The sequence below is a fragment of the Apodemus sylvaticus genome, chromosome 16 (assembly GCF_947179515.1).
Source record: "Apodemus sylvaticus chromosome 16, mApoSyl1.1, whole genome shotgun sequence".
In the NCBI taxonomy this organism is placed as follows: domain Eukaryota; kingdom Metazoa; phylum Chordata; class Mammalia; order Rodentia; family Muridae; genus Apodemus; species Apodemus sylvaticus.
Window position 1 is genome coordinate 38,375,397 of NC_067487.1, and position 26,909 is coordinate 38,402,305.

The 26,909-nt window shown below is 41.5% G+C and overlaps 2 protein-coding genes across 2 annotated transcripts in view; one reads left to right on the forward strand and one right to left on the reverse strand.

Annotated features, from left to right (window-relative positions):
• The window catches only part of C7 (complement C7), a 62,277-nt gene extending 55,349 nt beyond the window's left edge, over window positions 1-6,928 (forward strand). Inside the window, exons 16-18 of the mRNA XM_052159810.1 lie at window positions 115-208; window positions 3,070-3,254; window positions 4,600-6,928. Of these exons, the coding sequence (XP_052015770.1) occupies window positions 115-208; window positions 3,070-3,254; window positions 4,600-4,781 (461 nt within the window). The 3' untranslated portion in view covers window positions 4,782-6,928. The remainder of the gene's footprint in view (window positions 1-114; window positions 209-3,069; window positions 3,255-4,599) is intronic.
• Window positions 6,929-20,290: 13,362 nt separating this feature from the next.
• The window catches only part of Mroh2b (maestro heat like repeat family member 2B), a 64,723-nt gene continuing 58,104 nt past the window's right edge, over window positions 20,291-26,909 (reverse strand). The window contains exons 38-42 of the mRNA XM_052159680.1: window positions 23,546-23,701; window positions 22,995-23,126; window positions 22,422-22,524; window positions 21,387-21,452; window positions 20,291-20,539 (exon numbers count right to left, since the gene is read on the reverse strand). Coding sequence (XP_052015640.1) covers window positions 20,433-20,539; window positions 21,387-21,452; window positions 22,422-22,524; window positions 22,995-23,126; window positions 23,546-23,701 — 564 coding nt within the window. The 3' untranslated portion in view covers window positions 20,291-20,432. The remainder of the gene's footprint in view (window positions 20,540-21,386; window positions 21,453-22,421; window positions 22,525-22,994; window positions 23,127-23,545; window positions 23,702-26,909) is intronic.

Sequence of the window (26,909 nt, forward strand, 5' to 3'; positions counted from 1 at the left end):
TTAACTGTAGGAAATCTTTATAGTCAAGCACCCCACAGATTGTGATTCAGCAGTTCTATCGTAAAGCAAGGGGCGTACCCTAATGATCACACTGCTCTTAAATGTTTCTTTTAGTTACCAGCACTCTACCGCCAGCAGCTCCTGCATGCCGGCCCTGGGAGAAACTGCAGAACTCAAAATGCGTCTGTAAAATGCCCTATGAGTGTGGGTAAGCTCTGGCTTTGTTGTTTGCTTTCCTGTTTGATTTTATCCAGGGTAAATGGGATGGCTCCGCAGAGCTTATTGAATTGAAGGCATGGCTTTGGGAGAGCTAAGTGTCTTTGCATCTTCACCTGGCCCACTCCTCCCTGTTATAGGTCATAGGCTGACAGCCACCATATTAAGCAGGATGATGATCTGGAGGAGTGAGACACGGAAGGCCCGCTGGAACACCGCTTGTTCTATATATAAAGCAAAGCAAAATGGCAGTACTGTCACCTGAGGATTTAGAGCTTTAGAGGATTAGGCTGAAATTCCCCAGGGACATAAACTTTTTAAAAAGCAATACCAATAGATAATAGAGCAGCTTCTTTTCCGACACTAGAAGCTTCCTTTCTAGGTCTGCATTCCAAGAATGCTACCCATTTCTCGTCGCCATCACCACTTTTAGAAGCGTTTGAGAAGAAACTCCTGGCAGCCTGTGTCGGAGTCGTAGCAAGGTACAAGTAGTACAATTAGGTGAGGGATAGAAGAGGTTGATTAGCATGCCTACAGACATATGATGTGGGCAGAATAAAGTGCATATACTAGCACATGTGTTTGTCCATACCCAGGCCTGAAAGAGGGAGAAAGGCATGTTACTTAGCTCTAAGTCTACTTAGGTCAAAGAGAAAAAAATAAAACTAAATAAAGCATGTGAATGTAAAATCTCTTTGTCCAGTATATAGAAATATGCTTTGGGTCCAGCAGTGGTGGTACACACCTTTAGTCCCAGCACTTAGGAGGCAGAGGCAGGTGGACCTCTGTGAGTTGGAGGCCAGCCTGGTCTACAAGTGAGTTCCAGGACAGCTACAGATACACAGAGAAGCTCTGTCTCAAAAACAAAAACAAAACCAACCAAACAAAAAGCTTTGCTGTCTAAGAGGACCCTGCTATACCACTCCTGGGCATATACCCAGAGGATTCCCCAGCATGTAATAAGGACACATGCTCCACTATGTTCATAGCAGCCCTATTAATAATAGCCAGAAGCTGGAAAGAACCCAGGTGTCTTTCAATGGAGGAATGGATACAGAAAATGTGGTATATATACACAATGGAGTACTATTCAGCCATTAGAAACAATGAATTCATGAAATTCTTAGACAAATGGATGGAGCTGGAGAACATCATACTAAGTGAGGTAACCCAGTCTCAAAAGATCAATCATGGTATGCATTGATAAGTGGATATTAGCCTAGAAACTTGGAATACCGAAGACATAATCCACATATATCAAATGATGTCCAAGAAGAACGGAGGAGTAGCCTCTGGTTCTGGAAAGGCTCAGTGCAACAGTATAGGGCAATACCAGAGCAGGAAAGTGGAAAGGGGTGGATGGGGGAACAGGGGGAAGGAAGAGGGCTTATGGGACTTTCAGGGAGTGGGAAGCCAGGAAAGGGGAAATCATTTGAAATGTAAATAAAAAATATATCGAATAAAAAAAAAAAGACTTGCACCTATATTTACCTGTAACAATACTTTTCATATCCATCAGTATTCACAAGTGGAATTTCTTTCAGGATGGGGTGAGTGTGGGAGTTGGGGATGAGTCTGAGACAGGTCTTGTATATTATATCCAGGCTGGCCTTGAACTCACTGTGTAACTGAGACAGGCGTTAAACATCTTTTTCTGCCTTTATCTCTCAAGTTCTGAGATTACGTGTGCCACTCTGGGCATGTGCCCAGTTTAGGAAATATTTATTTTTAAAATTATATTTCTAAATAGCTATATTGTACAATTTTTAGCAACAGTAGTTAAGAAAAAACCCAGTAAGATGTTTAGTGAAAATATTTCTAAATCCTTTGTAAGCACAGACACTTTTATTGGTGGGGTGGAGAGTGTCATGTATAGCACAAGTAAGGAAGTCTGAGGACAACTTTCTGGCGTTGGCTTTCTTTTTCCACCATGTTGGTTCTGGGGATCCAACTCACATTATTTGAATTGGTGGCAAGAGCCTTTATTCATTGAATTCTATCATTGGTTATACACATATTTTTCATATTTTTAAAAATAATATTGAAGTGGCTGGGTGGATAACTCAGTAGTTAAGAGCTCTTGTTCTTCTAGGGTTTGATTCCCAACACCCTACATCAGGCACTTTAAAACTGTCTGTACTTCCAGCCCCAGGAGACCTAACTCCTCAAGCCTCTGCAGCCGCCTGCACTCCTGTGCATGAGCGTGCTCATGCACACTCGCGCACACACACACACACACACACACACACACACACTCACACACTCACACACACATTCACACTCACACACACACACACACTCACACATACACTTACACAGGCACACTCACACACACTCACATACACATACACACACTCACAACAAATACACACACACATACAGACACACACACACATACACACACACAGTTAAACATAATAAAATAAACAAAAATAACATTGAGAAACTTTCATTTTCCCTTGCTTACTTAAGGATTTTAGTGAGCAATGCTGGATTACAGACTCTGTGGGCTGTTGAGCTGGGAGGTCAGTGATTTCTCATGATCTCTTGGAGGTGTTTGGTCTTTGCTACTTTTCTGTTTCCTTTGGTATCAATCCATCCGCAGTTGCTGGCAGAATTCTCCTTCTCATCCAATTTGCTGCATTTGGTCTGTCTGAGAGGAAAATAAACCAGCACTACGTTTCTGGTCTTATAAAAACTTTGTACACCAAAAGAGCAGGCACAGTTTTTTTGTGGTTGTTGGTGGATTGACTGCGTGTAGGGTTGTGAGCACAAAGTCTTGCTTTCAATCACCTTTCTTAGCTTTGAAGAAAATAAATCTTGTAAATAATGTAATTAAAATACCCCTTTTAGATCCTCCTTGGATATATGTGCCCGGGATGAGAGAAGCAACAGGATTCTATCTCTGACCATCTGCAAGATGCACGTTCTCCGCTGTCAGGGAAGAAATTATGCTCTCGTTGGCAAGGACAGCTGCACACCGCCTGCCTCAGCTGAGAAAGCCTGTGGTGCATGCCCGCTATGGAGCAAATGTGATGGTAAGTAGCCTTCCATATTTGTAACTGGAAGAACACGAAGGCAGTGGTGCCAACAGTTTTAAGTACAGTAGTTCTAGCTTATCAGCAGATATATTGAGATGTCAAATTATCTCAGATTGACTTGACAGTAAAATTCCTCTTACGTTCTTCCAAGCCTCTCTAATTTTCATTCTATCTTTGTGGCATGTACGCAGGCATGCATACAGGCAACACTACTCATACAGATAAAGTAAAAATACAAAAATGAAAGGAGAGAAGAAGAGTTACAAAAAGATGGGCACTCACACATATGTGTGCATGTGCACACACACGCACATGCACACACACACACACAAATAATGGAACAAAATATACTTGAAGATTTGAGTCAGATACTACTCTGAGATTAAGGACAACTTCTCCATGTTATAAGGGAATTTAAGAAGTTTTAGAGAGGCGTTAAAAATTACGAGTGCCCAACTGACACTTCATGAAATAATCCAAAGACTTTGAAGGGAAAAGAAGAGGGACTTACATCCTCGGATTGTGATCCAGTAGCAACTAGGATATGACTGAACAGAAGTTAGCAGTGATCTTCAGCACCACCAATGTTTGAGGCATATGATGAATGGGAAAGGCTGGGCTGCCGCAGGAACCAAGCTTCTGCCCTGGGTTTCTTTACCTGTAAAGATGGAAGCTAAACTATGTGGTACATACATCTTCCAAACCCCTCCTTCTCTGTCCTGTGTGCCCCATGGGGACCTCTCCTCCAGTTCCTCACAGTTGTAGTAGGATGGAGACGTATGGAGCTCTGGCCCCATCCGGCTTGTTTTGGCTTTACCCTTCTCTGGTTAACCTTGTCACTCTCCACCCGGAGGACCTGGATGATGTGTTCCCACTGTGTCATTTCCCATGTTTTCTCCGTGTTGCTGATAAGGTTTTATAGGACAAGCACCTTCTGAATGCCATACTTTCTCTTTGGAATAACTTTTTATTCCTTTCTTTCTGTGTCTCTGAGCTTTGATGGTCTAGTCTCTCCTGAAACCTTCTTAGTTGGTCTGGGGAGCAAAGAATTATACTTGATTTCTGGCTCACAAAGATGACGGTCTCTATGAGGAAAGAGATGGAGAGCTACCTCCTGTGTGTCCATCCAGTAGAAAGCCTGGCCCGAATTTTCCAAGCCCATTTATTCTGAGTGAAGAAAAATGGCCCCATTTGCTGGTCTTACTGCTCTCCCAGCAGATAGTTTACTGTATTGCTCAGGGCAGGAGCTCTCTAATCACACGCCATTACTTTAGAGGTAATGTGCTTGGGCTCTCCCACCCCCTCAATGTGCCATTAAGTCTCCCTCACTTGTTCTTTCCAGCTCAGAACAGCAAATGTGTCTGCAGAGAAGCATCGGAGTGCCAGAGAGCAGGCTACAGAATCTGTGTGGAAGTGAATGGCAAAGAGGAGACGATGTCTGAGTGTGAGGCTGGCGTCTTAAGGTGCAGAGGGCAGAGCATCTCCATCACAGCCATCGAGCCCTGTGCCGAAGAAGCCCAGTAGGACCTGGAGGGGGCGGGGCTTGATCCTCTTTGCCAGAATCTAGTGGGTAATGGATGCTGGGCGGAAACATCTGTGACTGGTTCTTAGACCACTTCTTCCCTGGCAGGAAGGCACAATCCTTTCCTCTTTCTCTTCAGTAGTTACTTCTCCCTTCTGTGCTCAGCCACCTGTGCAAACAAACCCTTGGTTTTCTCAAACCCCAGTCCAGATTTCCTTCCTTTGCAAGCAGAGGTATGAAGAACACCCCTGAACCACATGGCACGCTGAGCTATTTGGGAGGTTTCAGAAAAATGTATTGGGCTTTGAATCGAGACAAATGTTCTCCATGCATTCATCCCTGTGATTCTGTGGACTGTGACTGACCCAGTCCACCGGCTTGTGTTCCTCCTCTGAGTTGATTAGGAAAACAGAAAGAATGTAATTTCCTGATTAGGGAGGTTGAATTTCCTCAGTGATATAAAACACACACACACACACACACACACACACACACACACACACACACACACACACACACACACATTGGGAGAAACAGGCAGACGTAATTATTTACATCCTGAGGGGTAATGTCACGCTTCGCCCTCCTAAGCCATCCCCACATGTAGAATCCTTCTTCTTGTCAGAAGATCAAACTACTTAAATGTCAGAGCAGAATTCATCATGCTATGGTCACAGGGCACCGTCTGTCTTCTTGTCTGAGAACAAATATGATTCAGTCTCTTGGGTGTTTTCTTCAGTATGTGTCAAATACAAACCTGAAAATCACTCTGCTTTTGAAAGAAGCGTCGGTTTATGCTAGAGCTATTGAGTGATGCATATTTGAGAATAATCTTCCCTAATGTGGTTGCACCCCTACATTTTCCAGAAGCACACAATTTAAGACATTGGTATTTGGTTTATTTCTTATTTACCTTTCATTAAACACAACAACAACAAAAAATCCAGCTGTGGAAGGTGAAGTGTGTGGGCTTGAATAGAGCCTAAAATATGCATAAACACTGTCTCTGTATTTTTTGAGGCTGTTAGCTATATTTCAAACAAACTTTAAGTTGCTAAGGAGTGGAAAATGCATTCAAGACGTTATTTTTCAGATGTTTTCAAAGTGTAGAGTTTCTGATGTGACTACTCCAGAGTTGGCTTTTCATAACAGTTTCCTTTGAGGTTTGATGCAGATGTAATATATAGAAGTGACACAGTTGTGGGTTTCATCTATTGAAAACAATTATACCTAAACATATTATCTGCACTGATTTAGAAGATATAATAGATTTAACATCTTCCCTGGAGATAGGGATTGATTTGGAAAATGCCAGGGTTGGCTGTTGACCCCCATCAGAGGAAGCAGATATGGAATCGTTTAGGAGAACTGATCTTAACATTCTCCAGTCTTTCACTTATTTCCTTGTTTAGCCTGGGGTTAAATTTCCACCACCTATGAGCACTTCTAATTTGAAAATCCAATTTCTCCAGTGCTTTTAAAATTTAAAACTGATTGATGACATGATAGAAAACTTCCATGAGTAAAAGAATTCTCCGCGTCTGCTCTCATCAGGACAGGTCACAATCCAAGTGCTAAAAATGTCATGTAAAATGACTTCCAGGTTTGTGTGACTTATAAACAAATTCTGTGTCTAGTTTTGGATCCCATTCTCCTAAATATCTCACCTTGTGTGTGTGCAAATATTGTAAGTCCAAAAATATCTGAAATTGCAAACTCTTATGATCAAAACGTTTTGGTCGAGCACATTTCACAGCCAAGGTATTTGAGACAGAAGTTTCAACAGCTTTCCTGGAGGAGACACAAAAGATGGGTGAATCACATGACGGGTGGTAAGAGGGAAGGTGGCTGTTGATAGGTATTTTGAGATATTCTATTTGCATCCTACCCTTCCCGCTTCCCCCATCAGAACTTTTTTTTTTTTTTTTTTTTTTTTTTTTTGCCTATTGTCCTTTCCTGTAGTCATACAGGGGCATTCACAGTTACCTACAAGGAACCAGAATTCTTGTAACAGGTCTTCAGGAAGAAAGACCTATTTTTGATAATGACTCATTGAAGATGTTTTGAAAATTTAAAAATAAGCTCTGTAAGCAGACGTCTGTGAGAAAAGCAAGGAGGAATTGTTTATAAATAAAAGGCAGAGAACAAATCCTTCCTGTCTTCGTTTCCCTCTCTCAAACCAATGGAAAATTAGGTGATCGATGATAGAATATTGCCTAAAAGTCAGAAATCAAGGTGGTTTGGATCTAGGAGGAGGGGAAATGGGTCCTTTACGAACACTACTTCCAGGGAGCCATGTGGGAAACAGATCTTCAGCCACCATTTGCAGACTTTGCAAGTTACTGATAGAGACAGCCTTGGAAGATGTCTTGACAGTGTTGGGAGCTGCATTCCTGTGACCTCACACACTTCCTGTTAACTGATTAAGAGAAGTGCTGCTATCAGTGCCCTGGGTTTTCCTAGACCCATGGAAGAAACTGTTACAAGTGTAGCCTCTCCATTCCACATCTGTCCAGCAGTCCTGCATTCTTCCAGACTGAGGGGAGAGCGTGACTAGTCACATGGGGTATGGTAGGGTAAAATGGTGAGTATGTTTGCTGAAAGACTCTATAACTCCAGGTTTTCTTGTAACTATGCTGATAACCAGCTCTCCTCTCACCTGGGAAGCTGATGGCTGATCTCAGCTTCACATAAAATATGAACTTATTAAATTGTAGAGAATATGTTCAGAGTTGAAGGTACCGGCACCTGATTTACCCAGTACTCCCTGAAATGGTGTTAGATATGTCTACAGAGAGATCATTACTACTTTCCCATCAGGTTCAGAAATTTGGATCATACTGCTTATCATTCTATATATTTTTCCTATTTCAACCCAACATTCTTATACTCACATACATCAGTTTACTGTATCATCTATCTTCCCATTATTATAACAAAATACTCGAGACAATCAATTTATTAGAAAAATGTTTATGATGGTTATAGAGGCTCCAATCCCAAGTGGGCTGATTCCGTGGATTTGAGCTTCAGGTGAAGCTGTGTCATTACTGCAGAGGCACATGAAGGAGCAAAATCAGGAGCCATGATACAAAAAGAAAAGAGGAAGAAAGTAGAGTCTTCCATTTTCCTGTGAAGATATATCTTCATTGACCTTCTATCGGGTCCCAGTTACAAAATAGCACCACTTCATGGAAACAGCAAAACAGTAGCATCTGCCTAGACATTTATATCATTTACAAGGACAGGGTCAAAGCTAGCAGATGACATGATTAACTTGAAGATGAGATAAAACACCGAAACCTCTCATGAATGATGCCGTGCATGTTCCAGGCACGATCACGATTCATCTTCTTCTGATAGAGGAGTAAATGGACAAGGAAAAACAAAGAGGAGAAAAAGGAGGCACAAGAGGAGAGGGGAGAGGAGGGGAAAGAGGAAGAAAGAAAGGGAGAGAGGGAGGGAAAGGAGGGAAGAAGAAAAAGAGGGAGGAGATGGAGAGGAATAGGAAGAGAGGGAGAGAGGGAGGGAGGAGATGGAGAGGAATAAGGAGAGAGGAAGAGAAGAAGGAAGGGAGAAAAGGACGGAGGGAGAGAGGGAGGAAGGGAGAGAGGGAGAGAGAGAAAGAGCACCATTTAAGAACAGGATTAGAAGTACTATGACACTAGGTTAGCCATGTCACCTACTAGCCCACAGAGACCTTTCTTCATGATAGGCTGGTTAGAGGTATTTGATATTTGTGTTGGAAACAGAATGGCCTGTATTTCTTCCAGAATACTAAAGCAGAAAGCAACTTCAGTAGGAGGCAATTTCGGTTAATACTGAGAAACCAGAGAGGTTTATGTCTGCCTTTCAATTACCCTGGTCTTTCAGGCCGTTTGCACATTTGGGAACATGAAAGCTGATGGCACGATAGGAGTCCCTGCTGTGACAGCCGCAGACCTACAATTTGTCTTTTTATTTGTTCCTGTCATGCTGTGAAGGCAAAGCTCCAGATTTTATACTCAAAGCATCAAGTTCTGTTGAAATACTTGTTTCTTTAGCCTTGGGTTGAGCAGGAGAGATAGAGAGGCTGCCATTGTTTCTGAGGGGTTGTGTGCTAGAGGTGAGGATGTGGGCAGGAGAACACAGAAGGTTCCCGTCACGGGGTGGAGGATAGCCCTGCTTTGCTTTGTCATTGTGATTTCCATGCTTCTTGGTGAGAGGATGCTTGGGATAGATTCCAGAGGAAGGAGGGCCTTAGGCACAGACAGGTCATGATTATCAAGAAAAAGAACTACCTGCAACATTATACATGCTGTAATATGCATCTGTAGGTCAATACCTAGTCACAAGTCAGTCCTGGGAGCAGGGAAGGCAAAGAAGAAAGGGGCATTATTGTCAATAGTAAAGTACAATTTTCCCATGAATGAAAAATTTGGCCTGAGAAGTGCATTGTGACAATATCTGATAGGTGGCCTCTGTGGAGCCCACTCACCAGAGCTCTGTGTCTTCTCTAAATAGATGGCACCGAGAACAACTCCTGCCAGGACTGATATAAAACCATGCCTAGACCCACTTACCTGACTTTTGTGGTTGTATAAGATGGGATGATAATGAACCTTCCAAAACACCTCAAAGATTTTATTGACTTAATGGATGTGGTATATAGATTCATAGAAGTAACAGAGAAAAGCATCTTTGAGGAGATGTAGGCCTCAGTCTCCTTCAGCCTGGCTCAGGTGTTTCCAGTGCTGAACATACCAAAGGCATATGTTCAATAAAATATCTACGTTGCAAAACTGTCCTAGTTTTAACACCTAGTCAGCAGAAAGTCTGTGTGCTCAGTCTGGAATTGGCTCTCCTGACTCCCATTCTCTTCCGCCATATTGCTAACCCCTTAAAGAGTAGGGGTGGCTTCTTGCTATGGTGTTGTTCCTCAGAAGCCCTAGCATAGACTGAAGTGAGTGAGTGTGGTGGTTTGAATAGAAATGGCCCCCACAGACTGACTCAGATGTCTGAATGCTTCTCTTAGCATTAGTGAGAGTAGCACTATTGGGGTGTGTGGCCTTGTTGGTAGAAGTGTGTCACTGTGGAGATGGGTTTTGAGTCTCCATTGCTCAAGCTATGCCCAGTGTGGCACACAGTCCTGTTCTGCTGCCCACAGACCAAGATGTACGACTCTCAGCTCCTCCAGCACCATGTCTGTCTGCACACTGCCATAATTCCTGCCACAATGACAATGGTCTAGACCTCTGAAACTGCAAGCCAGCCCCAATTAAATGTTTTATTTTGTAAGAGTTACCTTGGCCATGGTGTCTCTTCACAGCAATAAAACCCTAAAGAGGACAGCATGTCTTTCATTTTTTCTCTGTGGGAAGCACTTCACTCTTCTCCTTTTTTCCTCTTGTTTTTTTTTTCTTTCTGTTTTTCTTCTTTTTTCCTTTGCTGGTGATAAATAATAAAGAAATGTATCTTAAAATAAGTTTTGGATATACACACAATTTTCCCACTTGATAAAGACGAGAGGAGGGGGGTGGGAAAAGAGGTTAGTTGGTGATGCATTTGTGGAAGTATGAGAGGACCTGAGATGGATCCCCAGTACCTACGTAAAAGGCATGGCATGGTGATGAGCTCTTGTAATCCTAGGGGCACAGAGGCAAAGGCAGGTATATTAAAGCAAAACAAAACAAAGGCATATTAAAAAAATAAAGACACACAGACCCCTGGGGTTCATTGGTCAGCAAGCCTAGCATGGTTGAGTCCGAGGTCCTCATGAGAGACCTTGTATCAAAAAAAAAGAGGCAGTCCTGGAGGAACACCACCCAAGGTTGACCTCTAACCTCTACAAGCACATGTATGTATGTGCGCATATTCCCCTAAATAAGGCAAAGGTAAAAATCCATACTAACACAATGGATGTGTGTGTGTTTATTTTTATATAGAGAATAAATATTGGTTGATTTAATACTTCAGGACATAAGGCAACTTCAACAATTGTTAAATATAATCAATACTTTGATTTTTATAATGGTCAAGCTGAGGATGTTGCATCACATAAATATATGGTACAAAGTGGGAGAAGTGTGTTCACCATTTCAAAAGTTATTTGAAGTTCTGTCTTTATTTTGAACCCCAAACCACTAGTGATTTTTAAGAGATAAAACCCAAGTCAACAACTCAAGCAGCAATTAAAAAAAGAATCAAATATTCTAACACAATTCAATCTGAAGATGTACCAATTTGATCCAAGCTGCCAAATGACAGTGAGGAGATAATGCACACTTTACTTTCCGTAATTACACCATTTTGTTTCTATAAGAGCAGAGACTTTTAATGCATGATAAAAACAGTACAACAAATAACAGCAAATAGAGTCTTAAATTTGAACTGAGGAGTTTTAGCCAGCATTGCTGCCATGCCACGTGAACTCAATGCTATGGATGCCAGATGTTCAGAACTAAGAGCTGCCAGCAACACCCTGGATTTGTTACATGTTTGATTTTTGGCCATTATGCACTTTATTGTTGCCAGATTCCTCTTGACTGCCACATTTAGCTATACAAGTCCAAATGGAACTCATAAGACTCTGTAGCTTCAACAACCAACCATCATCTATCCCTGTTCAGAAAGCTAGAAAATCAAGATCAAGAAGATTTAGTGTCTGTGGAAGACTGTTTCCTGCTTTGCACATGGCTATCTTCTTATGGCATCCAGAGAGGGGGGAGGGGGAGGACAGGGAGAGAGAAGGGGGGCTCTCAAATTTTTTCTTTTTTTAAAAATTTTCTATATTCTTTGTTTACATTCCAAATGATTTCCCCTTTCCTGGTTTCCCCCCTCCCCATAAGTCCCATAAGCCCTCTTCCCCCCGCCTGTTCCCCAATCAGCCCCCTCCCACTTCTCTGTCCTGGTTATCCCCTACATTGCTGCATCAAGCCTTTCCAGGACCAGGACCCTCTTCTTCCTTCTTCTTGGGCTCTCAGATTTTCAATGGGCACTAATCCCATCTTAAGGGTCCATTCCTATGTCTTCATCTAAATATACTGTTTCAAGAACCAGATCTTAGCTTGAATACTGGGTTCTACTCAAGGGGCCTGAAGGAACTGTAGCAGTGTTTTTTCAACCTTCCTAATGCTACAACCCTTTAATAGTGTTCCTCATGTTGTAGTGACCCCCAACTAGAAAACTTCATAAATGTAGTTTGAAGCTACTGTAGCTTCTCATTGACCTTAATCACAAGGTGTGTTACTTTCAAGAGACATCCTAGATATCTCTCATATTCCAGACATGTGCTTGGCAAGCCACCCCAGGGCTGTATAGCAGTCTGTTTTGCCCCTGAGTCATCAGAATCAATCATAATGTCCTATATTGCAACAATCGTTTACAGACCTTTGCAATCTGATTTAGGACGGATGTCCTCAGAGGTATGGTCGTGAAAGTGTTTTGCTGCTCTTTTTAGATGAAGGGAAATTGCTTTAGATGATCTTTACTAATAGGTCTGGAGAGAAAAGCATTTGGTAGATCAACAGCTGCACACTAGATGCCAGAGGGTTTGTTAATTTATTTAAACAATGAAATCACATCTGGTGCAGCAGCCAGATGCTGCTGGAGTCATCACTTGGTTGAGCCGTTGGTTCTCTACTGCTGTTCTCTAAGATCCATTTCTCTTCTGTATGGACAAACTATATGAATTAAATGGACACTTGGAATTAGTCAGAACCCCTCATCATTGAAGTCCTTGATTTTGCCAATCCCTCCAGAAATGCAATACTGTTTTGGGATTAATATTTTACTAGATTGAAGCAGTTCTATTACTTTCTGCTTGGATTTTCCAACCATAATAGATTTGACTCTCTAAGTCTGAGAAGTGATATAGAACTTCCGCCAGCTGCTGATGGGGTGTACTGTATTACACATCCTGGACTGGCAAGATAAACACAGGGCACATTCCAGCCCCCCATAAATAGATGTAGGTCAAAATTCCATTGATTGCTTGAGCTTCACAACTGCCTGGCCTGGAGGGCCTAAGTGTTGCTTTGTGTCTCTTGGACCTGGTGTCTGTGTACCTGGTGCCTGCTGCCAGAATGCAGCAGTCTGAGAAATGACCTCTTGTTTTCTTTCCAAAGTTCATTGTCTCCTTGGTAAAAGGATACAGGAAGCTAGGAAAGAGAGAGTTTCAACATTCAGCAGTGAATTAGGGATCTGACCTCTCTTTCATCAGAGACTATAGGTTTCTAAACTAAGTTTGGAAATTGAAGGAGCTGAGACTCTGCTTTCATTTCTCAGCTTTTATTTTGAGTTTTAATCCATTGCCCTAAAATGTTTCTGCTCATACAAGTCAAGAATCAAAGAAACATCTGATCAATTTCTTCTCCTTCATTAGGGACACTGATCAGCCATAGATGGTTGCTTTGACCCTGCTGCCCAGGTTGCTAATCACACACATCTTCAGTGCTGCCCGTGTCTGATATCTGCTTCCTTGATGTCTGCTAATTTCTATTTCATTATGGTCTTAATTCAATGGCTCTGCTTTCCAATGGAAGATCTTCGAAAAGGCAGGTGACCCTGGCTCTTTTAAGTGATGCAGGGGCCTACCAGTCTGGGTGAATAGATCTATTAAGATAAATCCACTCTAACATTCCAATCTTTCTAAAATTTTGATTTCTACATTAAGCCAAGGTGAACCAGGCATTTCCTATTCATTCACTGTGGTCCTCACTTTAATCCCACAAGGACACAGACTAAGTAGTAGAGGAGGATTGTAATAAATGGTACCTCTCATTAGTATGGCACGGAAGTTCTTAACTTGTGGATAGCAACCCCCTTTGGAGGTTGAATATCCTTTTCACAGGGGTCACCCAAGGCCATCGGAAAACACAGATGTTTACATTACAATTTATAACAGCAGCAAAACTACAGTTATAAAGTAGTAATGAACATAATTTTATGGCTGTGGGTCACCACAACACGAAGAACTGTATTAAAGAGTTGCAGTATTAAGTTGAGTTAACCATGTTTAGTTAATCAATTGAAATGTTAAACTCTTTCTTATTTCCTGAGTACTGATGTCTGCTCAGTGAATCCATATTGACAAATCGGTGAGACCAAACCTTATTTCATCAACATCCAAATCCTACAAACACTTTCCATCCTCATGCTCCTGTCTCTGTAAAATGGGAAGGCTCAGCTTGCTCCTTTGAAGCATAACACACCTTCTTTTGGACTGTAATTTATTTGTACTTCACCTTTAAGATGACATGTTTGGACTTGAATTTAGGTAGAGTTTTAGAAGCCTTATTAGAAGTTTATTTTGCCTTACAGTTTTGTACTGGCTGGTTTTGTGTGTCAACTTGACATAGGCTGGAGTTATCACCGAGAAAGGAGTTTCAGTTAGGGAAGTGCCTCTATGAGATCCGTCTGTGGGGCATTTTCTCAATTAGTGATCAAGGGGGGAGGGCCCTCGTGGATGATGCCATCCCTGGGCTGGTGCTCTTGGGTTCTACAAGAGAGCAGGCTGAACAAGTCACAGGAAGCAAGCCAGGAAGAAACATCCCTCCATTACCTCTGCATCAGCTCCTACTTTCTGACCTGCTTGAGAACCAGTCCTGACTTCCTTTAGTGATGAACCGCAGCGTGGAAGTGTAAGCTCAATAAATCCTTTCCAACTTGCTTCTTGGTCATGATGTTTGTGCAGGCCTAGAAACCCTGACTAAGACAAGTTTGAAGGTACAATTGATCATAGCAGGAAGATAGAGATGGTAGGAGCTTGAAGCAGTTGACCAACAGCATCTGAGGTCATCAAGAAGAGAGTAAAAGATGGATGCTGTTCAACTTTTGTTCTTTTTTTTTTTCAACTTTTGTTCTTTGTATTCAGTCTAAGACCCCACCCAGGAAATGGTGCATCCCATGTGTAGGGTGTGCCTTCCTACCTCAGTTGACCTAATCAATAAAATTCTTCACAGGCATGCTGAGTATAATGCATCTACACAGCCCCTCACAGGCATGTCTTGAGGCTCCTTTTCTAGATGCATCTAGATCCAGTCAGTTGACAGTCAACACAAACAATCAAAGCATCTTTGCAATCTTTGGAATAATCCCTTGTCTTAGGATGGAAGATGGTTGCTTATATTTAATATGTCCTGGTGCTTCAAGAGTGCTGCTAAAGGGCATTATTGCTCCTTGAGAGATGCAATGGCAATTCTACTGCTTTTTTTTTGTTTTGTTTTGTTTTGTTTTTTGGATTTGGTTTTTTTTCAAGACAGGGCTCTCTTTATAGCCCTGGCTGTCCTGGAACTCACTCTGTAGACCAGGCTAGCCTCAAACTCAGAAATCTGCCTGCCTCTGCCTCCCAGAGTGCTGGGATTACAGGCGCATGCTACCACTCCCCGACTAGTTCTACTACTTTTATAAAACAATTTTATTCTTTCTATTTTCCCCTCACTAACCTTTTCCCTGTTATACATGAAAACATTAAAACTGTACATACAAATTCATGTCATGCAAACTAATTTATATAAAATTCTGAAACTGACACTAAATATCATTGTTCTGGTGAGACTTTGGGGATGTATAGAGTGCATTATCATTTTGTGTAGCTGCTGTGTCAAAACTCATCAACTGTTCTTGCTCCTATGTGACTGAAAATATCACTCATTGGTCATTCTTTCCTCATTCTTCCATTCTTTCTGCTATTGCTGGATCCTGGTAACGACCATACTTTCTTGGCTTCTATGCTATTGTGTTTTAGAGTCTACACATGGGTAAGACCATGTGACACTTGCCTTTCTGTGCCTGGAATTACCATGATACCTGCCCATTCCGTTTATTTAGTCACACGTGGAAGAATTTCATGTTTTTTAATAGCTGGAAAGATCTTCTGTTGTGTGTATGCACCACATTTTCATTATATGTTCATCTGTTGATGGACATTTGTTTCCATTTTTTGGCTATCGTGCACAGGGCTGCTGTAAATGTACGAGTCCAAGTGTCTCTTTAGCATGCTGGTTTCATGTCCTTTGAATATATATAGTCAGCCGCTAGATTGCTAGTTTTATATGATACATATATGTTCAGTCTGTTGAGGTGTGTCCCTGCCATTTTCACATTTACATCTCTATCAACGTGTACAAGGACTCTATTTTCTCCATATCCACACCAGCTCTGTAATCGTTAGATTTTTTTTCTAAGAGCCATTGTTCTTGAGGTAATAGCTCACTGTGGTTTTGAAGTGCATTTCCTCTGAATCACCCTTATCTCTTAGTGAAACCTTTCTCCTGTCCAGATGGGACTTCAGTCTAAGATGTAACAGACTGGAAAATAATAGATTAGTCCTTCCCACAGGTCAATATAACTCCATCTGTAGGTGGGGCACACTCTTCCATCCCCAATTACAGGCTATGAAAAGAATGTGAAACTGTAGTTTTCTTATGATTCTATTGGAAGCAGGGAAAGATCAACTCAAACTTCTCCCTACTTTGTGCAGAACTGAAATGTTCTGGTAAACCTGTCCTGTAGGCAAAGCAGTTCCCCAAGCTGTTTCTAAAGTAGAGCCAAATTTTGACTCCTTTGCAGTTAAGAATGGATTTAGGAAACTAACTTATCCCTAGGTTTTGCCTATGAGAATATTTGGAAGAAGTGGAAATCAATACATAAAGAAAGATTTTTTATCTTGTGTCATGCAGTGGCTCTCAAATTGAAAAAGAAGTGTGAGTTAAATGTATTTGGAAAATCATATTCTCCAAATTTATCTTGACTTTTGGATAACTACATAATTTAATAAATAAAATTTAGGACATTTTGTCAGGGTGAATTCGTGTAAGAATGTTTGTTGCATAAATAAAGTTTGACAAGTACAGGCAGGAAAAAACACCATTATTTTAGGTAATGACTTTTTAGGGTAGCTTTCTATGCATATAGACACACAGCTCTCTCTCTCTCTCTCTCTCTCTCTCTCTCTCTCTCTCTCTCTCTCTCTCTCTCACACACACACACACACACACAGTTTTACTTTGGTAAAGGATCCCACTGTCCCTTCCTCGTGTATCTCTTGATCTCATCATGCTTTCTAGTGCCCTAGTATAAGAAACACCCGCAAGAAAGTAATAGAGAGAATTGCCAAGGACCTAAAATTCTGTATACTTGAAGTCAGAAAGCTGTACTTTGCCACTGGTTTCTGGCTAGTTCCCAGACTACTAACATATCTGATTAACTGTGATTTCTCTAATTTCTGTACAAAGGTGATTTAAAAGATAGTTGTCTAGGCTCAAGCAACAAAAAGTATGATTAGAAACTAATTACTTAATTTCAGAATCTATTGAGGGCTCCAGATGAAATGCATCATTCTGAATTTTATCTTTTGGAACTCTGGCAATGCAGAGACATCTTTTCCTAAATGATTCTTTTGGACTCCTATTTGTTTCTTCCGGTCTGTAATCTCTGTTCTCTATTCCAGTAAAACTGTCCTTGTCTAACAGTCAGCAGAGCAAAACATCCCTAATTTACCAGCAGAGCGCTGGCTCTCATCATTGGGTTCAAGGGAAGTACACAGGATTGCAAAAGAAATACGATCTATGGCCTTCTGCACCAGTTGCTGGACCTTTTGGGCAGTTTGCGAACACTGCAGAATCTACCTTACAGCAAACATGAGCGGAAAAGTGATTGCACACCATAGTAACAGTGAGACAAACAGCAGAAGCCACACTAGCAGGGGTCTGTAGTGTCTCCTATAGAAAGCCAACACATTTCTTCTGTGCCGCTAATTCCCCACACCACAAGGGCTCTTTCTTGCATGCTAAACTCTTAGGAAGAAGCACACTGTGCTCTTGGAGGACAGATTGGGAATATTCTTGGTGACTATGAGACAATTATAGTGAGTGGGAGAGATTAATAAAAAGCATCTTATAAGGAGAAGATCTAAGTTTCTTCTGCCACAAAGACTATTTTATTTATTTGGTTTATTCTGTGAGTCAGTCGATTCAGGTGTTATATAGATATGAAGAACTACTGAGAAAAGAGCTAAATCATTACTCTTTGTTTGGATTACTGTTGAAGATTATCTATGATTCCAGTGTGTCTCAAACCAATTTATATATTTTCTGTTTTGTTTTAAAGATAGAGTCTCCTATGGGCCAGGTTGGCCTTGGATGTGATGGGAAGTTATAGAAGACCTTGATCCTCTTGCCTCTACCTGCTAGGTGCTAGCGTTGAAGCTGCCTGTCACCTCTTCTAACTCCAGCCACATTCTATTAAAGATTTCACTATACATTCTGAAGTTACTCAGCACAGTGTTAAAATGGAAAACTATGCTTGGATCCATACTTAAAATTAATCGAGACTAAACGAAATTAAAAATTTAACTTTTCAGATGTATAAACCACTTTTCAAGGTTTGTATGGCTTGTGGCTATCACATTGGTTAGAGTAGAAAAATGGAATTATTTAATCAGTGAAGAAAGTTTCATTGGAGAATGCTATTTTGAAAAGTTATTTGATTTAAAATAACCTGCCAAAGGAGATCAATTAAACCCACATTTCTCTATTATTTTTATTGCTCTGTTTCATATATGTTATGATTGGGAATAGTTTGCTATTCTATTAGGAATTTAATGAAGGCCATTACCCAGATAATGTATCTATTTGATTAGACACAGAAGTTTGCAAATCATTTTGTTGGGATTGTTGACCCCCTGGGCAATGGTTATCTACAGGTGCATAATGAATTACCTTCAAAACTTAGTGGCTTAAAATGCAAAGATTTATGGTCTCAGTTTTGTGGCTCAGGAGTTTGGGAAAGCTTAGTTTGATTCTGGCTTAGATATCTCGTCAGAGTGCACTGCGTCTCTGGAGTGATCAGTTTAGAAGAACGTGGTATCTTTTAAGAACCCGTCTTGGCTACTACCTGCAATAATTCACAGTAGCTGTGGTCACCTGCACAAGATCTGCACAATATCAAGCCAACCACCGTTCTAATATAGAGGGAGAAGGGGTTCACAAGATCCCACTCCTGAGGATCTCTGGACAGTTGGTGTCTTCTGGATGAGGGAGGGAGTCAGTTTTCTTTAAGAATGTGTCCCTGGTAGGTTAACCACACTCCAGTGGATTGTCATATACCTAGGAGTATATGGGCAAATTAGACTCAATATTATTAAAATAAATGTAAAGTTGGGAGAGGCAGGGATGTGGGGGTATATGTATGTAGGAGATGAGTATGTGTGAGTGTATGTGAATATGATTAAAATGCATTGTATAAAGTTTCCCCTCCACAAAAAGGCATGGTGCCTTGTATACAGCAAAGACTAAATAAATGGGATTATTGACTAAAAAAAGAAGCCCTTGTCTTGGGCTTCCAAGCAGAGTTTGTCATTTTAATACTGTGCTGAGTGACTTCAGAATGTATAGTGAAAGCCTTAATAGAATTTGTCTTGATCTAGGAATAGTGATAGGTACCTTCAATGTCAGCACTCAGCTGGTAGAGGCAAGAGGGTCAAACATCTAAGATCTTCTATAACTTCCCATCACACCTAAGGTCAACCTGGCCCTTGGGAGATTCTGTCTTTAAAGCAAAATTGAACCATCATTTCTGAAACATTCTACTGATTGTACTACAGTCAGTCCTGTTTACTGATGGAAGAAACTACATGGGGACCTAACCACCAGGATCCAAGATCTTTGGAAACCATATTGGAGATTGGCTCCATCACCTAGAACATACACAAAGATTCCATGGAACATTAACTTCATAAGGACAGATTATTTTTTCCTCATGACTATGTTGCATTGTTATGTTATGGCTCTAACAATGATGTAAATATTGTAGATACATAATGAATGTTTAAGAGAATGAATAAAGGACTGTAGGTCCATATTCTTCAACTCAAAAGACTACTTCAGTCTCTAGTTTTGTAGCAACAAAAGGTTTTTCCTTGAGAATTTGAGAGTGAGGACAAGAGAATGTAACTAGTAGGAATCTTCAGGGATAGTCTATCTAGAGAGAAAGAACAATACCATTGCTAATACATAAGTATGCTTTATAGTTTTTGTTGTTAAATGATTATATAAGTATATATGTATACATATGAAGAATATCTATATATACACACACATAGATATACACACACATAGATATACACACACATAGAGTCTGTTGCTGTAGCTTAAAAATAGAAACTTTGCATTTTAGCAGAATGTCAAAAATGGTCTTTTGCAGAATAACACCTAGCACAGGTTTGAAACATAAATTATAACCTTGGAGACAAGAGGCAGGTTAAAGTTTATCATGGGATAATATTTGGTTGTGGGTAGTGATTCAAAGTCTGACAGCAATATTAAAGTCCTATGTGTAAAAGATAACAGTAGCCCTCTTCTTACCAGCAGGCTAATGTGAGGGTTATACCACTCTTTGGTGTCTGCATCTGCTTGGGTGTACATTTCTCAAGAGAAAGGGCTAATCAAAGCCATGTGGCTGCCACTAATAAAATGACAGGCCATCTCAAGAATGGATTTATAAATTTCCTATCAATGGAACCCCCCTGGAAGACTATGGAGTGTAAGGAATATACTTGAATATTCTTATCTTAGGTGCCGTGTCTGCCTTCAAGAAGATGCAAGTCTGTGAGTTCATAGGACAAAGACAGGAGTTAGTTTTAGAAAACGCCTAGCAGTTTATTTCTTGATGGTTTACAGTGGGATGCTGATCTCTTTACACCTTCTCAGGAGGGTCTGTAAGGTAGCTTCAGCAGCTCTCTGGACACTGATACAGGGGTCCTGCCGAAGTGCCTGCAGTCCTGGGATGGAAACAGAGAGATGAACAAGAAGGGTCAGTGGTTAGTAGGAAAAGCAACTATAGCCAAGGCCTGGTATATACAGCCCCGCAGGGCTGTCCAGGCCAGTCCGGTGTGGTTTCAAGTCAGTGCTCACCTTCCGCTCTAAAAGATGAATAATAATGGACGGTTGGAGGTGGAGCTTTGTGGTAGAGTGTGTAGTTTGAAATTTAAGCTTCAATCTCCAGGAGAGGGAGAGAGGAGAGGAAAAGGAAGAAGCAGAGGAGGGAAAAGAGGAAGAGGAGGGAGGAGAGGAAGGAAAAGAGGACAAAGAGGGAGAGAAGGAGGAGGGAAGGTAGAAGGGAGAGGAGGAGGAGGGAAAAGAGGAAGAGGAGGGAGGAGAGGAGGGAAAAGAGGACAAAGAGGGAGAGAAGGAGGAAGGAGGGGAGAAGGGAGAGGAGGAGGGAAAAGAGGAAAAGGAGGGAGGAGTGGAAGGAAAAGAGGACAAAGGGGAGAGAAGGAGGAGGGAAGGTAGGAGGGAGAGGAGGAGGAGGGAAAAGAGGAAGAGGAGGGAGGAGAGGAGGGAAAAGAGGACAAAGAGGGAGAGAAGGAGGGGGGAGGGGAAGAGGAGGAGGGAAAGACACGGTAGCGGCAGAGGTCATGGTTGTGATCAAAAGGACATCATTGGGATATCAGCAAAGGGGTGGAACTGGAGGCTGTGATCAATTCATAGAAATTCTAGGGTCTAGTCAGCTTTAGAAAATAAGTGGATACTGAGGTTCCATATTTCTGGGATGATCTGGAACTTGGAATAATCCATCTCTCTCTAAGAATGGAACAAAAGTTTGTAAACAGTAGGGGTGATACTTACGCATGGTGAGTTGTTCTCTGTCTAATAACTCCACATATCGATTGGTCAAATGGAGAATGATGGCATCTAAAGTCACCAAAAGAAAAGGTTACTGATTTCACTATCAGGGAACAGTGGACCTGATTGTATGTAGTCAAAAGGCTAATGGGCTGATTGATGACTGGATAAACTATATAAGTCCCCATGCGTCTCCGAGGCTGATGTGAGGAGAGCTTCTATTGGGTGTTGAGCGTCATCAGTGGAAAGTGTTTGCATGTCCAGTTCATTTAGAAAATCCACAATTTGGCCTTCTTGGGGTGGGGAGAATGTATTGTCAGGTTTCAAACCTGCATGAGATAGTGTTTCTGAATTTGTCAAATTTATAATGTAATTAAGGCATAATGTAATTAAGGCATGATCTAATAAAAACGTGGAGTTAACCTGACCACACCAATGGACAGGACCTGCTTACTGTGGGATGGGTTTGTTAGAACAGGCTTGCAGAGACCACTTAACATTTTATAGTAGAAGAGTCTTTAGAGACTCACTCATTTTCTATGTCGTTGACTTGGCATGGGGGTGACACAGGGAAGTGAAACGTCCCACGCCACACAGCAGAGCTAAGGGCCCCTGTATCAATGTGCTCCTCGTTTACATGATCTTGCTGTTCATGTGCTCATCTTGAGAACACAGCATGTGGTTCATAGGAAAGAAAGAGGCCAAGTATTTATTCTGTGGTACCAGGCTAGGAAACAAGTCTCTGGGAAAATAAAGACCAAAGACTTGGACCAGTGGATCTTGGAAGACTTAAGAGACAAACGGTCAAGTCAGGGCACAGGGGCTGTGGCTGAGGTGAAGAGGCTGCACTTAGTTACTTGTGAAAGAAAAGATGATATCACAAGACAGAAAACACATTTCTTCTCACTGCCTGACTTCCATCGTTTTTTTTTTCCTGCCATACCAGTTTCATACCATTTCAGGGAGAGTTCAGTCAGAGCGAAAACTAAAGAGGAAAGAACAGGCTTGTGTGGGTTGGGGCCTGGAAGGGAAATTCACCTGTGAGCTTCACAGCGGCGCTCCTGATCATCTCCCAGCTGCTGGTGAAGAAGGTGAATGAATGGGTGTGGAGGATCCACAGAATTTCCTGGTTCTTCTTGGCCTGGAAGAAATGTGGATGAATTCAAAGACAGCTATTGGAAAGTGACCCTTGATGACATTTTTCATTCCATGTGAGCGAAATGCTAAAGGCTAGTTAACAGCCACAGCCTTACACCGAGTGACTCAAAGTTGTCTTAGAGCCATTGCAACAAAGATTTAATCAGGGAGGCATTGGAGGTTAAAGAACTAGCTTAACAGACTTAGTTCCAGGACAAGAGAAGAACTGATACTTATTGTATGTGAGGGAGAGGAGAATGTGTGAGAACACTATGGACTGTTGCATCCCAGCAAGGCTATCTTGACCGTGTTGTTGTTATTTCAACAAAACACAATGAATATAAGAGATGTGACCTGAAGAGGAGACTTCAGTCAGCTTCATGTTAGAGATTGGTACCAATTATATACATCCTCCTGAGGTTTGTCTAGACTCCTGTCTTGCTATTTCGGCAACACCATCTGCTGTACGCTTACCAGTTTCATGCAGAATTGCCTATAGAAGTCCCTGGCCCGTGGCAGGTCCTGTTCGAGGAGGTGGTCTAATATTCCATAGAGCTCCTGAAGGCCCAGGAAAGGGATACAGATGACCAAGACGTCACGGCAAGCCTAGAAAACAGAGCTCATTTGCTATCACAGCCCACAACATCAGGGTCATCTGTCATAAGGGAGAAATTGCTCACGAATACAGTGAAAGCAACAGTGGAAGGCTGTGGCTTGAAAGAAAGGGGGAAAGAGATGCCAAAATGGAGTTCTGAGTGGGAGGAGTTCTGAAGGGTGACTTCTGTCCTAGTTTCTGGTTCAGAGAGAGGCTTGTTGTGTGTCTCAGCCCTGGAGGAGAGAGAGAGAGAGAGAGAGAGAGAGAGAGAGAGAGAGAGAGAGAGAGAGAGAGAGAGAGAGAGAGAGAGAGAGAGAGAAGAGAGGGGGGAGAGGGAGAGAGGGAGGGAGAGAGAATGAGAGAGAGAATGAGATAGAGATAGATAGATGAGAGAGAGAGAGGAGGTGAAGGTGTTTGCAGGCCTACTTACAGCTCCAATCTTGGGGTTAGGATCCCAGAGGTGGAGGAGGAAGGAGATCATGCTCTTTTTCACTTCCTCAGCAAAAAATATCTTCCATCTTCTTCCTGTCAGGGAGGCTAAGTCCTCAAATAAGAAGATGGCTGTCAGTCTCACATCATCTTGTTCCTGTGGTGACAAAGGGATCTCCTCACAGGCCAGTCCCTGCTGGCACCCCTTTGGTACCCAACCCCACCTTGCCGAACACTTCAAGCAAAGGAAGGAAGGTGGGCATCTGGGCACTAGTGTATCCTTGTCGCTCTCTCTTGTGCATTCCAAGGACTCTTCATAAAAATGTACACAGCTTCCAAAAAGAAATCCTCTAGACTCAGATTTGTTTTAGAACTGAAGACTTGATTTTGGCCTTTGTGGGGAGATATGACTACAGACATAGACAAATGAGGAGAGTTGGTGGCAGGAAGCCATGGGCGATTCCCATTTGTTATAAACTTTCATAAAATGTTATGGTTGCATCATTTAACAGACAGCTGTGGGCTGTCTTATCTAAGCTGCACAAGGCTCCCTGCTCTTCTTTAAGATGCCAAACGTCTGTAAGGGCATGAAAAGCTGCTCCCGAATCCTGACATTGGGTCTCAGGCCAAATAAAAACTTGACCGGTAGAAAGATTGTCTTATGCCTGCTTGGATGTGGAACCTGTCAATAAGAAATCTGATGGCCTACAACTTAGCAAGGAAATAGAAGATATGACCTCTAGGAGGCAGAAAAGATTCTGGGATAGCATGAGCTACAGGAGGCTCCCCCCCGGGGAAGATGTGATGAGATGGACGAAGGGTACCTGATCATGTGGCAGAATGTAGATTCGAATAAATGGGATATTTATGGTTATGATCTAGTCAGAGAAGAGCCAAGCAATATGGCCTAGGCATTGGTAAATGTATTTTGAGTCTGAGTATTATTTCTTGGAGTATGGGGCTGGGAGGAAGAACTAGACCCAAACTGTACAATGCCTATTCATCCTCCTGTGAACATGTGAAGGTATGGAAAAATATTTTTTTGGTCCAGCACATTTGGAAATGATTTCAAGGAGCAGCATGTGAGAAGACTGGAAGAAAAGCCTCTGTTAGCTCATGCGTACTTTGTGGATGGGGGTTCAAAGTTACAAGACAAAGAAGCACAGGTGAGTTTTCTGTGTGGGCCAACAAACCTAGTTTAAAAATTAGGGAATAGCTGTCAAGTTCAATATTCTCAGTTTTCAGTTGAGGAAAATGGATCACCACTGAGTGAACTGATTGCTCATGGTGGCAGTGTAATAAGCAGGGGACAGGAGGGGTGTGGCATGGGGGCATAGTCACAAGAGTGTAGCACAGCCACATGGTTTTACTTCTGCCCTTCATACTGATGGGAAAGAGGAAAGTTGACTGATAACAGAATTGTATGCTTAACCTGTAGCGAAATACAGAGGGCAAAGTATTACTGAGTTAAGCACATTGTAGGACATGACACTTATAGAGGGAAATTTGCATGTCTTTACTAACATCTAGATTCTATAAAAGTTTTATTCATATATGGTGGAATTAATCCTTACTGGGACAGAAAAATGCCTAACCTAATAACCAGAAAGTATTTGTATATTTTTTCTTTTATCATAACACAGTGTAACGTTGCTTTGAAATTGTTAAGAAGACTTATAACTTACGTGGGACTCAGATCCAAGAGAAATATTATTCTTTCAACAAGATCTCAGGAATTTAACAGATTGGGCCTGAAAGTCAGACTTCAGTTAGCCCCTTGCTAAAAAGTGACATCAATTATCTGTGGAGTGAAAGGGAGACTTTTTTTTTGTCATAAAACTCTATATTGGGTGGGAGCTCAGTATGCATTTTTGAGGATAACTTGGGAATTAAACTGATGCTAGTAAATTAAGGAAAATGGTTGGCAAAAACAAGCAGAGAGCTGTTTTCACACAACAGGTCACTCTAGAATAGAAACAAAGAACAGGGTGCAAAAATACAGCGCCTGAGAATTAATGGCTGAGGGTATATATTACATATTAAATTAAAATAATAAATTAAAATTATATGTAATTAAAACCTGAAGCTAATAAATCATCAAAGTTTCAGAAAGGAAGAGAAATATTAAGATATTTGAGTAAATAAATAGGGAAATGTTGCACTTGAAAGGTAGTTTTTCTTTAAATTCTGTTTGATACTTCTCAGACCTCAATAGGAGATTTAACTAAATCAGTTTCCTATAAAATATATAATGAATAGAAAAATTAGTTTGTGATGAACAGTGGAGGGAATATATGTTTTCAGCCTGGAGGCCGGAAGATAAATAAGTAATTTAATGAAGCTTTGATGCTTGTGAAGGCAAAACTAGAGAGGGAAATTAGCAGTTCTCCAGCTCCTCAGGCAACAGGCCATGAGGAAAATGTTATAGATGATAAAAAACATTGGGTTGAAGTTGTTGTGAAACAGATTTTTACATCCACAAAAGTAAATAAACAAAAACAAATACTAAGATACAGTTCGTCAAATAAAGAAATCAGTCCACAGTTTGTACTGATACAGAATGAGTCCCCTTCGCCTAAGATTGCTTAGTGATCTTTGGCGATCAGCCAAATAAATTACTATTTATGAGCCCCATGACCCCTTCATCAGTTATCAGCCCTGTAGGTGGACCGTGAAAGCCACCACGGGCAATATGTCATCAGTGAGTGTGGCTATGTTCCAATAAAACTTTATTGACAAATGCTGGGTTTGGTTCATGAGTTTAAAAGAGTCTTTGGGAAGTGGAACAGGTCATGTCAGAGGAACTAGGAATTGTCTTGATGTCTGTATTCCAAAGCAAATGAGTTGTGAGCAATTTATTTGGGAGATACACCCAGGAAACAAACCTAGGGAATGAGAATCAGGTAGGGAGAGCCGGGCAGTGGTGGCGCACGCCTTTAATCCTGGGAGGCAGAGGCAGGCAAATTTCTGAGTTCCAGGACATCCAGGGCTACACAGAGAAACCCTGTGTCGAAAAAGAAAGAAAGAAAGAAAGAAAGAAAGAAAGAAAGAAAGAAAGAAAGAAAGAAAGAAAGAAAGAAAGGAAGGAAGGAAGGAAGGAAGGAAGGAAGAAAGACAGACAGACAGAAAGAAAGAAAGACAGACAGAAAGAAAGAGAATCAGGCAGGGAACAGAGGAAAGAATGGACCGTTTGTGGGTATGCTCCCCTCACAGGCAAGTGGTATTCAAATCTCCTGTGAAGTGAGGACGCGAGGACCCTGAGAAATTTGTTCAAGTTTCTTCCCAGGGCTAGCTTCCTCTGTAACAACTCTAGCCCACTCTGCTTAGATCAGTTGTGTTTTCTGGGCCAGAGTGCATGCTTGGGT